Here is a 12,676-nt window from a genome sequence, read left to right as displayed (position 1 = left end):
TGCCTATTCAGATACAAGTGTGAATGTAAATTACTAAACTGTTACAGTAAAACCCGACTTAAATTTTTCTCAGTACTCAGTGTAACACAATAAAACCTACCCATCTATCAACAAGAAGATACCTGAGTGTGAATGTCAATACTAAACAGTAAAACCTGCCCATTTGTTAACAATTTAATACAAACGCATGCAACCATTGCACTGTAATACTTGCACAAAGGCGTTAGCATATGACTGAAAATTTAAGGTAGCTATGGAAATGGGCGACAGAACTAATTTTTATTTTCCTCATGGATATCAAATCAAAAAGAAATAGAATGAGATTGAACCCACGAAATAAAAGGATCAGCAAAATCACAGGAAAAGTTCTTTTTTTACACACTTCATCTAGACAGTTTCAAGACAGCAGTTTATGAATTCCAACAACAGCCCACAATAAAGTATATAAAGATGTAGACACTGTTTATAAAAACAACGATATATGTGTTGAAATAATGTAGATGTATGCAATTATAGGCAACCGTGGGACCATTAACAATTAGAAAAACCAATTCCGTATTATGTCAGCTATAAAAAGCCATGTTATTTAAACTAACCTATAAAATTCAAAGATTTGCAACTTATGATACAGTAAAACTAACTTATCTTATATAACACTACCTATACAGATAATACAATCTAACAAATTAATGTACACCTGCAAACCTAAATAACACTCATTTACATAATAATATACAATAAAACCAAAATAACCAATGTTTGCACTTAAGTTGTACAACACCCGTAATTTACTGTAAAACTGCACTACAATTGTTAATGCAGATACTAAAGAATTAATTGAAAAAGTTCCAAAAATAAAAAGTTAATGAAAACTTTATACAGTAAAACCTGTACAAGTTCATGAAAACAACCAACATTATCAATAAGAATATCCGTCAAACAAACCAATGTTGCAACTTGTCTTGTTAGAATATATCTTTTTTACTGTTGTCATTTAATATAATGAATAAATGGTTTTTCCCAAATTATCTTGTTCCAAAACCATGACAAAAAGTATGATTTCCTGCATAGGTGGATCCAGGGGGAGACTGCCTCCCCCTCCCTACCCCCCACCCCTTATGAAAAGTTCTGGATCCGCCACTGTCCTGTACACTGACAGACATGTTACAAAGCGGGCCTGCACAATCATACAATGGGATTTCTTGTGTTACCTTCAATTATCTCTTGATATACTTACATAAGCAACATAACTGGTGCCACATGTAGAGCAGAATATTTACCCTTCCAGATCACCTGATATCACCCCTAGTTTTAAGTGGGGCTTATATTGATCAGTTTTCAGTTTGGCTGTGTTTTGTGTACTGTTTGTCTTTTGATCATATTTTTCTATGGCATTGTCAGTTTGTTTTGAGACTTAAAATGAGTGTGAATACCCCTTTTGTGTCTTTCACCTCTAAGTCTCTTATCTAATATTTCCCCAACAATCCACATAGTTATAATGCTCAACAACCCATCTCAATCTTTAAAAAAACATTATTTCTCTAAATTCATTGACTTTTCTGCATGGATTTATTGATGAAAGTAATATTTGTGTGGGACAGATGTTTCTCTATTTTTCACACATACAAATTAGATTTTGCCATCTCTGATGAGTTGAGGAATATGACATCAGAAACTATCATGTTATGGTTATCATGTTATGGTTAATGATTGAAGATTCTGGCTTCATTCCTAGAGTCAGTAATTATCTAGTAAGGTGTAATAAAGATTAATGACAAAGACAGACAGAGGAGAGAGCTTTGTACTAGGCAGTATATATATTTGTTATACATACAATTAATTAAATACACTTAAGATGTAAGGTCACACTGAAGTAGTTGCAATAACAATTCACACAACTCACTATTTTTTTCAATTCCATATGTTGAATAAGGTAAAGTGAGATAGGTTGTTACTTGCTAAAACGATACCTGTGACACCAAAGACCATTTTTATACAATGAAACCCAATCCTGAGGATAAGATTTGCAGGCACCTGCATCTGGAGTGATTTTTTTTTTAAATTGAGCTCCAAGACTTATAAGCAGGGGTCACTCCAGGCCAAACAAGCCCCCCCCCCCTCCCCTCCAAAAAAAAAGTTTGGGAGGGTGACAACCACTTTTTTTAACATACTTGAATTTCCAGCCCCAAGTCTTGATAAAAACCTTGGACCTTTGGTTTTGAATAGCCCTTGGTCTGAACCACAAGGCCACAAAATTTGTTGAGAAGCGATCGAGTGTATGAAATGTGTTATATTTAAAAGAAACCAGATTTAACCATAATGGACAACTGGATTCAGATGAGTAAAAACAAACAGATCTGGTAAACTATGAAAATATACAACTCCTTTTTGTGCCTTATTACGTCTTCCCAATCCCTAAATATCATAAATGTTCTTGTTCATGATATCAGTCTCAAAGTGACAAACAATATTAATATTTCCAAAGTACCCAGCAAACTCTGATAAATTGACCACATTTGCTACTGACAGAATTTTCATCAGTGACAAAGCTACAAGTTTATTTTTCTTCATGCCAATGTTGCTACCACATTGTAAGATGGAACACATTAGTTATGAACAAAATATTTGCTTAGACTTACAGAATTATCAGAGGAATATGTAAACACAGGTATGGGTAAATATACATACTACACTGTGTCACAACTTGCCCTTTTAATCTCTATTTACGCATTTGAATATGACGATAATACATTGGAAAAAATATATAAATCTATATATTCTAAATTAAAAATACAAATCTTTATCCTTCTTACAAAGAACATTTGAGGCTCAGAGGGCATTAGCTAAATGTATTTACAATTATAAAATATGAATTCAATAGTTTGTCAAATTTATATACTGAACTTGCAAGATATAAATGGGAAGATGTCCATAGGGTGCAAATAAATCTATATTCTATTGTATTAACATAAACAGTTAAACAACATAACTTTATCTGATTGTACCAAGACCAATCTTAATTTGACTAGTGATATAGAAAATCTCTCTACTAAAATCACAATAATTTATAGACATTGAAATAACCCTGAAACCTGTCTAAGAGAATCAATTTTCTCAAAAATGTAAATACCAGTTGAGTAAATATCTTAGTTCTGCAATAAAACTCATTGTATAAAGAAGCCGTGCTACAACCTTTAACTACTCTTGACACTGTGTTATAACCTTAAAAGTTCATATCACATACAGAGCTAAACAATTCCAAAAGACATCATTAAATTCAACTTAGATACACAAATCTATGGACTAATTCTCATCATAGAAATTTGAGATTTTATAGATTGGAACATAAGATAAAAATTTTTTTAATAGTCAATTTGTGATTATTAATGCATTACAATTTCTGTTTAAGTTGTTTATTCACTGTGTAACCTTCAAACTATGTTTAGCCAACTGTGAGAGGTTAAAGGAAATCTAACAAACTCTTGAATGATTTACTTATCAATAGCCACAATTGCTTGACTATCTACAAAGCGAAGCTCAGATATCAGCTATTATTTACATATAATTACCTACAAAGCTTTGTTCAACATTCCGTTTTCTGACCTCAAAATACACAGCATGCCTTCTACCCTCTTATAAGAGTGGTGTCATCATTACACAATATAATACTACTTGATGAGTTCTATTTTCATGTATTGTAAAGGAGATTAAAGTTCAAATATAGTACAAACACATATTTTGATGAAGGCTTCAAACAGCTTTGTTGTATCAAAAGGGATGCAGTTGTCAAATAAAGTCAATTTCTGTCAGTGGAACTAACTGTTATATGTATGACATGTATAACTTATGAATTCTGACAGAAGCTGTCCATCCATGGTTAATCATAGGAATACAAATAATTATTATTTTCAAAGTTAATTTTAAGCAGGGCCCATAAGGATAGTAGAATATTCTATGATTTCATAAATTAGTTCAAAGTCTTCATGACAGATATTTAAAATATTAATAATAAATTGTTCGCCCGATAGGTCCTTATAGGTCAGTGGAATCAGTCCTTTGACAGAACAGAAAGAATCAGTGCCAAAGTTTATGCCGAAGTTTATAGTGCTTGTTTATTTTTGAGTATTTCATTTTAAAAATAAGGAGATATGTTATAATGATTCCCAATGTGACAACTATCAGCCAAAGTTCAAATTAAAATTGATGTAAGCACTTAAAGGCAGCAGTACAGCCTTTTTAAATAATGAGGAAAAAAACATACCATATAATTGGCTATAAAAAGCACAGACATAAAAAATATGTTACAATTTATTTGATAAAACTTACATCCTTAGTACCGTACTTATAATAAAACAATTAATAAAATTTTGAAGCATGGTTTCTTCAAAAAGTACAGATGAAAGCTGCACATCTGATATGTCAGGATGATTGAAAGTAAAATTACCCCAGTCTATCGAACTGTCAGAAGATATCTTAAGTAGCCATAAAGTAAGGTTGAAATGTTCCAAGGTTAATCAATTAGACTCAGACTCATCCAAGAGAATAATATAAAGACATAATCATTAATCACAATCTGAGATAGACATGTGTACTGATGATGGCTTTGTCAAATATATGTAGGTTGTATTTAGCTCAAAACTCAAATTCATTCATTGTCATTTTTTGTTGGATGTTTATTATGTTTTCATATTTAAAGTGGCACAATATGATCCTAATAGATACATGTATTCTTGATGGAAATAGCTCAAAAGTAACTTAGACTATCAGGGTTTCCCCTGGGTCAATTATTTTTTTCGCCACCTCTTTTGCCAAAACAATATATTTTTCGCCACTTTATTATTTTTTTCGCCAAGTAACATAAATATATTTTTAGTTTAAAATTTATCTTTTTTTTCTACCCCCCCCCCGGCCCCCTCCCCCTTTCCTTCCCTTAAATAAGATGATTTCGCCCTTATGTACTAAAAAGTGGTTTTTACAACAAAACAAAAGTTTTTATCACATGAAATTGATCCCTCATTTTATGTGTAGTTATTACATTGAAGGGTTACTCTCATTCGAGGGGTTGTTCCCAACCTTTTGGATATATTTCTTCATATAAAACGACAGTTTTCTTTTCTTGACCATCATAAATGAAAAAGTTGAGACGTAAAACTATGCTTGAAACCGTGACGTGTGTCACTCAAACGACTTTAAAGTAGTCTCCCTAATCAATTACCTATATTAAGTAAATGGATAATTAAAGTTTTAAATCGGAGATTTTTCTTGGTTTTGAACATTTTTCGTCACAACAGCTTTCTTTTCTAAACTATTTTCAAAAGGAGAGGAGACGTCAAAAATTTGCTTCAAACACGTGCGTCACAAAGTGGTAAATAAATTATGTACGTGACATTTAGTGGAAGCCATTTAACCATATCATGTTGTCAAACAATTCAATCAACACCTTTATTAATTAGTCCTTTGTTGTCGATAGCTATAAAATGCAATCAGCTGATTATTGATTTTCTGTCCAAATCTTAATGAGGTCAAGGTAAATTCCGAGTATAGTCTGATCCGGTAAAGTCCGAGAAACTCGAGAAAAAAAGTAAATAAACAAGATGGAGGAAAACAAATGTTATATATATTTCTTTCGCCAAATTCTTTCGCAAATGACGAATTTTTATCGCCACAATTATTATTTTTTCGCAAATTGCGAAAATGGCGACCGCCAGCGGAAACCCTGGACTATGCCCTCCATAAAGCATGACTTGGCCAATCAGAACATTAAAGAGAGAGAGAGAGAGAGAGAGAGAGAGAGAGAGAGAGAGAGTTACTAGCTCGAATTCATATGTACTGGACCGAATAAAATCTGTGTCACCGGTGAGGCCAGCTAGGGGGGTTTGGGGGTATGCACCCCCAAGAAAATTTTCGAACATTAAAAGCAGTGGAGTGGTCTAGCGCGTCGGGCACAGTGCAAGGCGATTTGGTGACATGATATCTCAGTAGCATGAATTCAAATTCTGGACAGGGAATAACAAAAAATTTGCTAATGTGAATTTATAGATCTAACATTGTTGGGCTGTTATTTAGACAAATTAAATATATATAAGCAATAAATAATTGTTATATAAGGTCATATAAAGAATTGAAAATAGTCTGAAGAGCATTTAAAATGAAATATACAGCCAAGTTGAATTGTCCTTGAAGTTGAAAGCAACTTAGTCTTACTTAATACTTATATGATTTTATTGACTTGACAACCTTAAATTAGGTCACTTGTAAATCATAATACACATTGGTGTTTTGACTATGATGGTACAACCACTGACAACATTATACTATTAATCAGTCTGACATAGTACATGAAGAGGTTTTAAAACCTGGCAGCTGAATAAATTAACTCATTATCTGGTAAACACATCATACTGGAGATCATTCCCTTGTCTATCAGCAGGGTATTTCTCTTTTATTAATTTCTCTTTTGATAAATAATTAATATTCATGCAGTGGATTATAAATCAGTGAAAAAAGTCTACCTTTATACCATCAAAGAATTACTGGGATAATAAGGTTTTCATATTTTTTAAAATAATCTTTTATCAAAAAATCTTGCAAATTTTTAAGCATTAAGCCGAAGTTTGTGTGACAACATAAAAGATTTTCTACAATGGCTGCCTAATCACATCAGCTGTAAACTCATTACAGATGATTTCTCAGACAAATTCTCCAATAACTTTAGGTAACTGTATTAGGTTATACCTATAATACACTAAGAACTAATATCAATAAAAGTACTTTGTAGACGTCAATATCCTTTACAATTTCCTACCTACATCAATTGTTGATGCTGCATTAAAAAAAGATGGGAATTTTACAATTTATCCACTCCTACTCATACAATGAATTGGTTGTGTTAATATGCCGTAATAAAATTCTAATGATTTACTGAAACTCAGAACCAGAAAGAGTTGTGTGTAAAAATTTGTTTTAATGGAATGAGACAACTGTGACAAGGGAATTTCATAATTAAAAAACCTCCACTGACATTTCACGTCTATATAAATACATCTGCAGTTGATCAGCCTTAAGTACATTAAAACAACTGGTTATGTTCATGGAATTATTATTAGAAAAAAACTTGATCTTCCTTAAACTAACAGGATATCACATCCTAATTGAAACAGTAATGTGGTTTATAGAGCCAGCAAATTTAGATAAAACCAATTTAAAATTTACTGGTCCTTTTAATAAACTTTTTCTTATGGTTAACAAATTAGCAATCATTGCACATCTCCTTATTTTCTAAATTGGGAAATAACATCTAATTCCTAATTGTGCCCATTTTCTTCTGTTAAAATGATTTCACACTTACAATAGGCTGTAATGGCAAAGATGCTAATAATTAATGATCTAACTTAAAAATGAAAATCTCTGATATTACATAATAACAATAACATGTACATGTCATGTTGTTATGAAACCTTATGCAGTCAATTAGTAAATTAAAATGGTAGCTAACAAAATTGACCTGACTGACAGGTATAAGTTCTAAAAACATAGGTTGGGAAGTGCTTTACAAGTTGTTTATGCTGCAGTAACTGTCAAACATTAGAAGACTTTTTATTTAACATGAACCAACTGCATTGCATACCATCATCAAAAGCAACACTGATACCAAGTCCCTTGTCATCAAAAGCAACCTTCCAGAGCTGCCACCACTAAATGAATCTTCTTTCCATCAAAAGCAATGTGTCTATAAATATGCTTGTCATCAAAAGCAATCGGCCCCTGATGCAAGGTACTTGTCATCAAAAGCAATGTGCCACTGAAACCACCTCTATATATGTATGTATTTGTCATCAAAAGCAATGTGCCACTGAAACTACCTCTATATATGTATGTATTTGTCATCAAAAGCATCCTGCCACTGATCATGCTGATGCCACCTCTATCTATTAATGAATTTGACATCAAAATGACAATTGCCACTGATGCCACCTCTATGATATATCTATAAATTGTACTTTTCATCAAAAGTAACCTCCAACTGATGCCAGTCCAATCTATAAAAGAGAAAAAGAACTCACCTCCATCATCGAGAAGTCGCATCTGAATAAGACATGGATCTTCATGGTGTTCTTCTAGAACTGTGTCATCAGTAACAGCTAATGTCTGCAAACACAAAAGAAATTCCATAAAATTAACATGTCAATTTAAAAGAACAGCATCAACATGTCTAAAGCCCCAGGATTCCAGGACTGGTTATATAAATAAGTACTTTCTATTCTGTGTCATTTATACAACATTGCTGATCAGATACAAAATTAGTATAATAGAGAGTTGCAATGCCAATCTTTATGGATTTCCATAAACAGTTTTTTTATATGGAAATCAAATTTATCCTAATATATAGGTTTTAACTTTGGTAATGAACACATATCACTAAAATACTGTTGTGACCTTGACCTCTGACACTAGTGACCTTGACCTGAACATAAAATTAATCATCTTCACCCAATAACTCAACAATTTTACAATCAAGTGTGGTAAAGATATTGTTTATGGTACAAAAGTTATTGTCTGATAATAGAAATGTAAATATCTGGATAAGACAGACATGCCATTCATCATATTGTAGGCAAAACAACATTTACATGAAACTGTTGATAAGGTCACACAATATTTAATGTATACAGGTTCAATGGAAGGACAGAACAGGAGAATGTTTCTGGTTTTACACTGTATTTGGTTTTTACACAGGAAGCAAACAATAAAGGATCAATACTTACTTAATATTTTCTTCACAAATCAACATAATAAGCAAATTTTTTGATGAACTAAAAGATTAATTCATACTTCAGTAGCGGAAATAAATGTTTGTATAATTTTCTTTTGAAAACAAGTCCCAGGTAGAATCAGATTTCATTTTCTTTCATAAAAGTTTGAAAGCTGACCTAGAATCAATAAATACTTGAAGATCATAGATATGCCAAATCTGTGACTCATCAAGTGTTTCTTCTTGCAATATCAGAAAAGCAGGGATAATCTCAAAACACAAAACATATTTATTTTCTCCTCAATCTTTGTTATGTAAGGTCAACATCATACTATTTATTCAGAGTTTACTATATTCAGATAGCATCTTATTCTTTGGGAAAATTTACATTTAATTGTTCCTCAAATTCTTTGATCTACAAATGCATTGTATATAAACCTATGATACTATTTCACCATGTATTTATCTGGATGTGTACAGTGATTCAATATTCAGAAAACTTTCAATGGAAAATATGTCAATAGTGGGATGGGAAGAAAGTGCCTTCCTTCATAGATCCCCACAGACTTTTGTCTGGAGCAATCCTGAAAATGAACTTTTCATCTTCTACATACTTTTTTCTACACTTAAATTACATTTGCAGAAATTCATGATAAACCTAAGAAAGAAAGAAAAGAACTTTCATAGGGAATAAGATTAAAATAATTGAATTTTGTGTCTTAAAATTAGAACAGTTTTGTTCCTTTGTGTATGATTAAACACCAGGAATCAATAGTTGAGCAGCTGCACCGCTCACTGCATCTAATATTGCATGATCTTCAATACTAACATGTCAACTTTGGAGATTTAACACAAAACTTTAATTAATTTACTTCAATAAAGAACCTCTGTATCTTAATTCTTCTGTTGAGTTGAGGAATAATCAAATCAACTTTTTCAAGACACTCTAAATTTGAAATCAATTTTCTTAACATATAAATTTCTGGATTAAAATTAGCTAAAACTGAACCTTTTGTTCTACTAGTAATTTGATTCCAAGAATATGACTTAAGACAAAGCATACAGAATTTGGACTTTCAATGGAGGAATACCTAGTTTACTTTGAGTCTAAAGCTATAATACCCAAGAAGTGACTATAATTTGAAGAGTCAAAATATTTTACTTGAATTTTTTTTAACATTCTCCTTTATGGGTTTTACACTACAAGTGCATCATGAGGAGAAACTATCACTCAGCAGATTAATTCTACTAATTCAGTACTTTAAGGACAATGATGATTTTCAAAAGAAAAACATTAAAAGGAAACAAACAAAGCTTGTCTTCATTATTATTCATGTTATAAAAAATAGTGTGTGTTATGTACCAAAAAATAAGTTTTTGACCTTCAACTTCAATTTAAAACAGCTGTACACAAAGTTGCAAGGCTTGAAATTGTGAAGCTATAACATGTATATCATGCAAATTTGAATCTACAAATGTCAACCTTTTTCCTTTATTTTTGAGTTTTTTTTTTATCAGTAGTAATACGTTAACCTTTATAAAACTATTACTTTCACTATTGAAACTATCTGGATAATTATGAGCATGTCGTGATTTCTACTTTTGTTGACAGATATTAATTTTGTTCACTGACCAAAGGTTTTCTAATAACCTACAACCTTGCCTTAAATAACTATATTTCTCCATATATTTAGATTAAGGGTATCAAGTTTGCGTTTGGTACATCTTGAGATAAACAATACATATCTAGCCGGGCGATCTAGAAATTCGAAAAATTATTATTGATCTTCCTTGTCTAGATCAGAGGATAGATCGGTGAACTGGTAATTCCTCGACAGTACAAAATTTGCAGTCACCTAAAACTAACAAAATTCTATGGCACAATTCATGCATCACAACTTTTTCATTAGTTAAATTTACCTTTTCTTTGTAAAAATCTAATGGATTTTATTCATCAATAGGCTCAGGTAGATTCTTTTTATTTGGATTTAATATGAACGCTAACAATAATCTTTTATATATTGTAGTACAAACATATCATGGAATATTTGTACTGAACAAACAAGGTTATTCCGGCTTATAGAAATTTGTTCAAATCTATCTTCATGTAATGTTAGAAGATATTTAAAGGGTTTTAATGGCAATGACAAGAAGGCTAATATATAAACTGAAGTTGTCCTTGGGGGGGGTTTTAAGGAAAATTAATGTAAATTCTAAGTAATAATTTGTCAATTGTCCTATTATGGAAAAACAAGTTGTAATGACAGTTAAACCTTGGCTAATACTGGTAGTTGATAAAACAGGTACACAGAGACTTGTGTAAGGTTGGATGATTGTCATATGATCTGTTTTGGCATGTTAAAGGGTACATGTTATTTTCTCATTGGTATTTGAGTGGTTGAGTTAATTTTGTCTAAGTACAAGATGCTATACTTATTCTAGAAGCAACTGTTCAAATGACCTCAACTTTTCAGCACAGCACATATTGTACACTAACAGAAATATTCCACAAACCATACAAGTCTTACTTGATTAGCTGACTGAGAAAACTGGTTTTTAATGACTGTTCTATGCTATTTTTTTAGGGAAAAAAACATGAGATTGTACCAGGATAAATATGGAACATCTCCCCCTGAGCTATGAGTGTACTTGCATAGTAAAAAATTATTCTACAAGCATAGGAGGATCCAGGGGGGGGGGGGGCTGCAGGCCCAGGCCCCCCTTTCGCGGGTAAAATTGGTTGATTATATAGGGAATCATTGAAGCATGACTGGAGCGGGCCCCCTCTTAGGAAAAGTTCTGGATCCGCCACTGACAAGGATAAATATGGTATGCCTCTACCAACTTTGTTGCTAAAGGGTTACATATCTCAAACACAAATTCTTATAAATTTGCAGTCTATAAGGTGAAGGTCACTTCTTAAGTCCATTCAAACAAATTAAAAATAAAGGTCTGTGGTAGCTTTTCGACTGAATTTTTCTGATACATTTAGTCAAAGGACAATTGTTCTTATTACTGTAAAATAAAAATGCAAGGTGACCGTATATGATTTTCTTTTGTTTTCCGGCACAGTTGGTATTTATATTAATGGATTTTCTGAAGTTCTAAGACATCTCTTGAAAAAAGTTAGAGAATTACAGCCATTATCAAAATGTGTAAATATATTTTTTGTAAAAATAAATAGAAATATAGTTAACATTGTAATAGATTTGTTTCTCAGGCTTCCCTATTGTTGTTTTATTGCTTTTTATTGCAGGTTATTTCAATTTGTATGTACAGAAAACAATCATATTATCTATATATAATTCTCTATAAATATATTGAATCAACTTCAAGTTGATATATATATATATATTCTCTATAAATATATTGAATCAACTTCAAGTTGACTGGGGATCTGGTGAATTGACGAAGTCAAATCAATTAACTGAGAATATCTTACTCTTGCATAAGATAATACCAAGGACTAAGACTGTAGGTAATTATTATGTTTCCTTGGAGATTCTCTATATTATGATGAATGAAATAATAATTTGCACTCTTACGATGTCATTATACATCACATTATGATGATATAATATATGCACTCTTCATATCATGAGAAGAACTTAGCCTTCTCTTTAAATAATTGATAAAGTACTCTTATTAACTTTACTTCAAACTCTATTCAACTTATCTATCAAAAGTGCAAATATTGAATTTCTGACTATTACACTGAGGCAATCACATCTTTGTGTTTAATAATTATGGCCTAACTTCTAGATCTTGTAACAATGACAAAATCAGATAAACATTCTCATTTTATGAAAAGTTTGAGCTGAAATTGATATTTTTTTTAATATAAAAAGGGTAGGGTATTACCTAAAATATGTTCCTCAGAATTCCATCAATTCTCATTTATGAAAAGTGATGGATTTCCGAGGA

At 31.7% G+C, this 12,676-nt stretch overlaps 1 protein-coding gene across 2 annotated transcripts in view; it reads right to left on the bottom strand.

Moving 5' to 3' along the window:
• Window positions 1–12,676, bottom strand: part of LOC143071767 (uncharacterized) — a 104,110-nt gene that overhangs the window by 40,856 nt on the left and 50,578 nt on the right. For both annotated transcript variants that reach the window (XM_076246333.1, XM_076246334.1), the window contains one exon: window positions 8,064–8,148. In XM_076246333.1, the coding sequence (XP_076102448.1) occupies window positions 8,064–8,148 (85 nt within the window). The remainder of the gene's footprint in view (window positions 1–8,063; window positions 8,149–12,676) is intronic.

This window comes from Mytilus galloprovincialis, chromosome 4 (assembly GCF_965363235.1).
Source record: "Mytilus galloprovincialis chromosome 4, xbMytGall1.hap1.1, whole genome shotgun sequence".
NCBI classification, from domain to species: Eukaryota; Metazoa; Mollusca; class Bivalvia; order Mytilida; family Mytilidae; genus Mytilus; species Mytilus galloprovincialis.
Note: the sequence above shows the minus strand (reverse complement) of the source record. Positions and strands in the feature narration are given on the sequence as shown.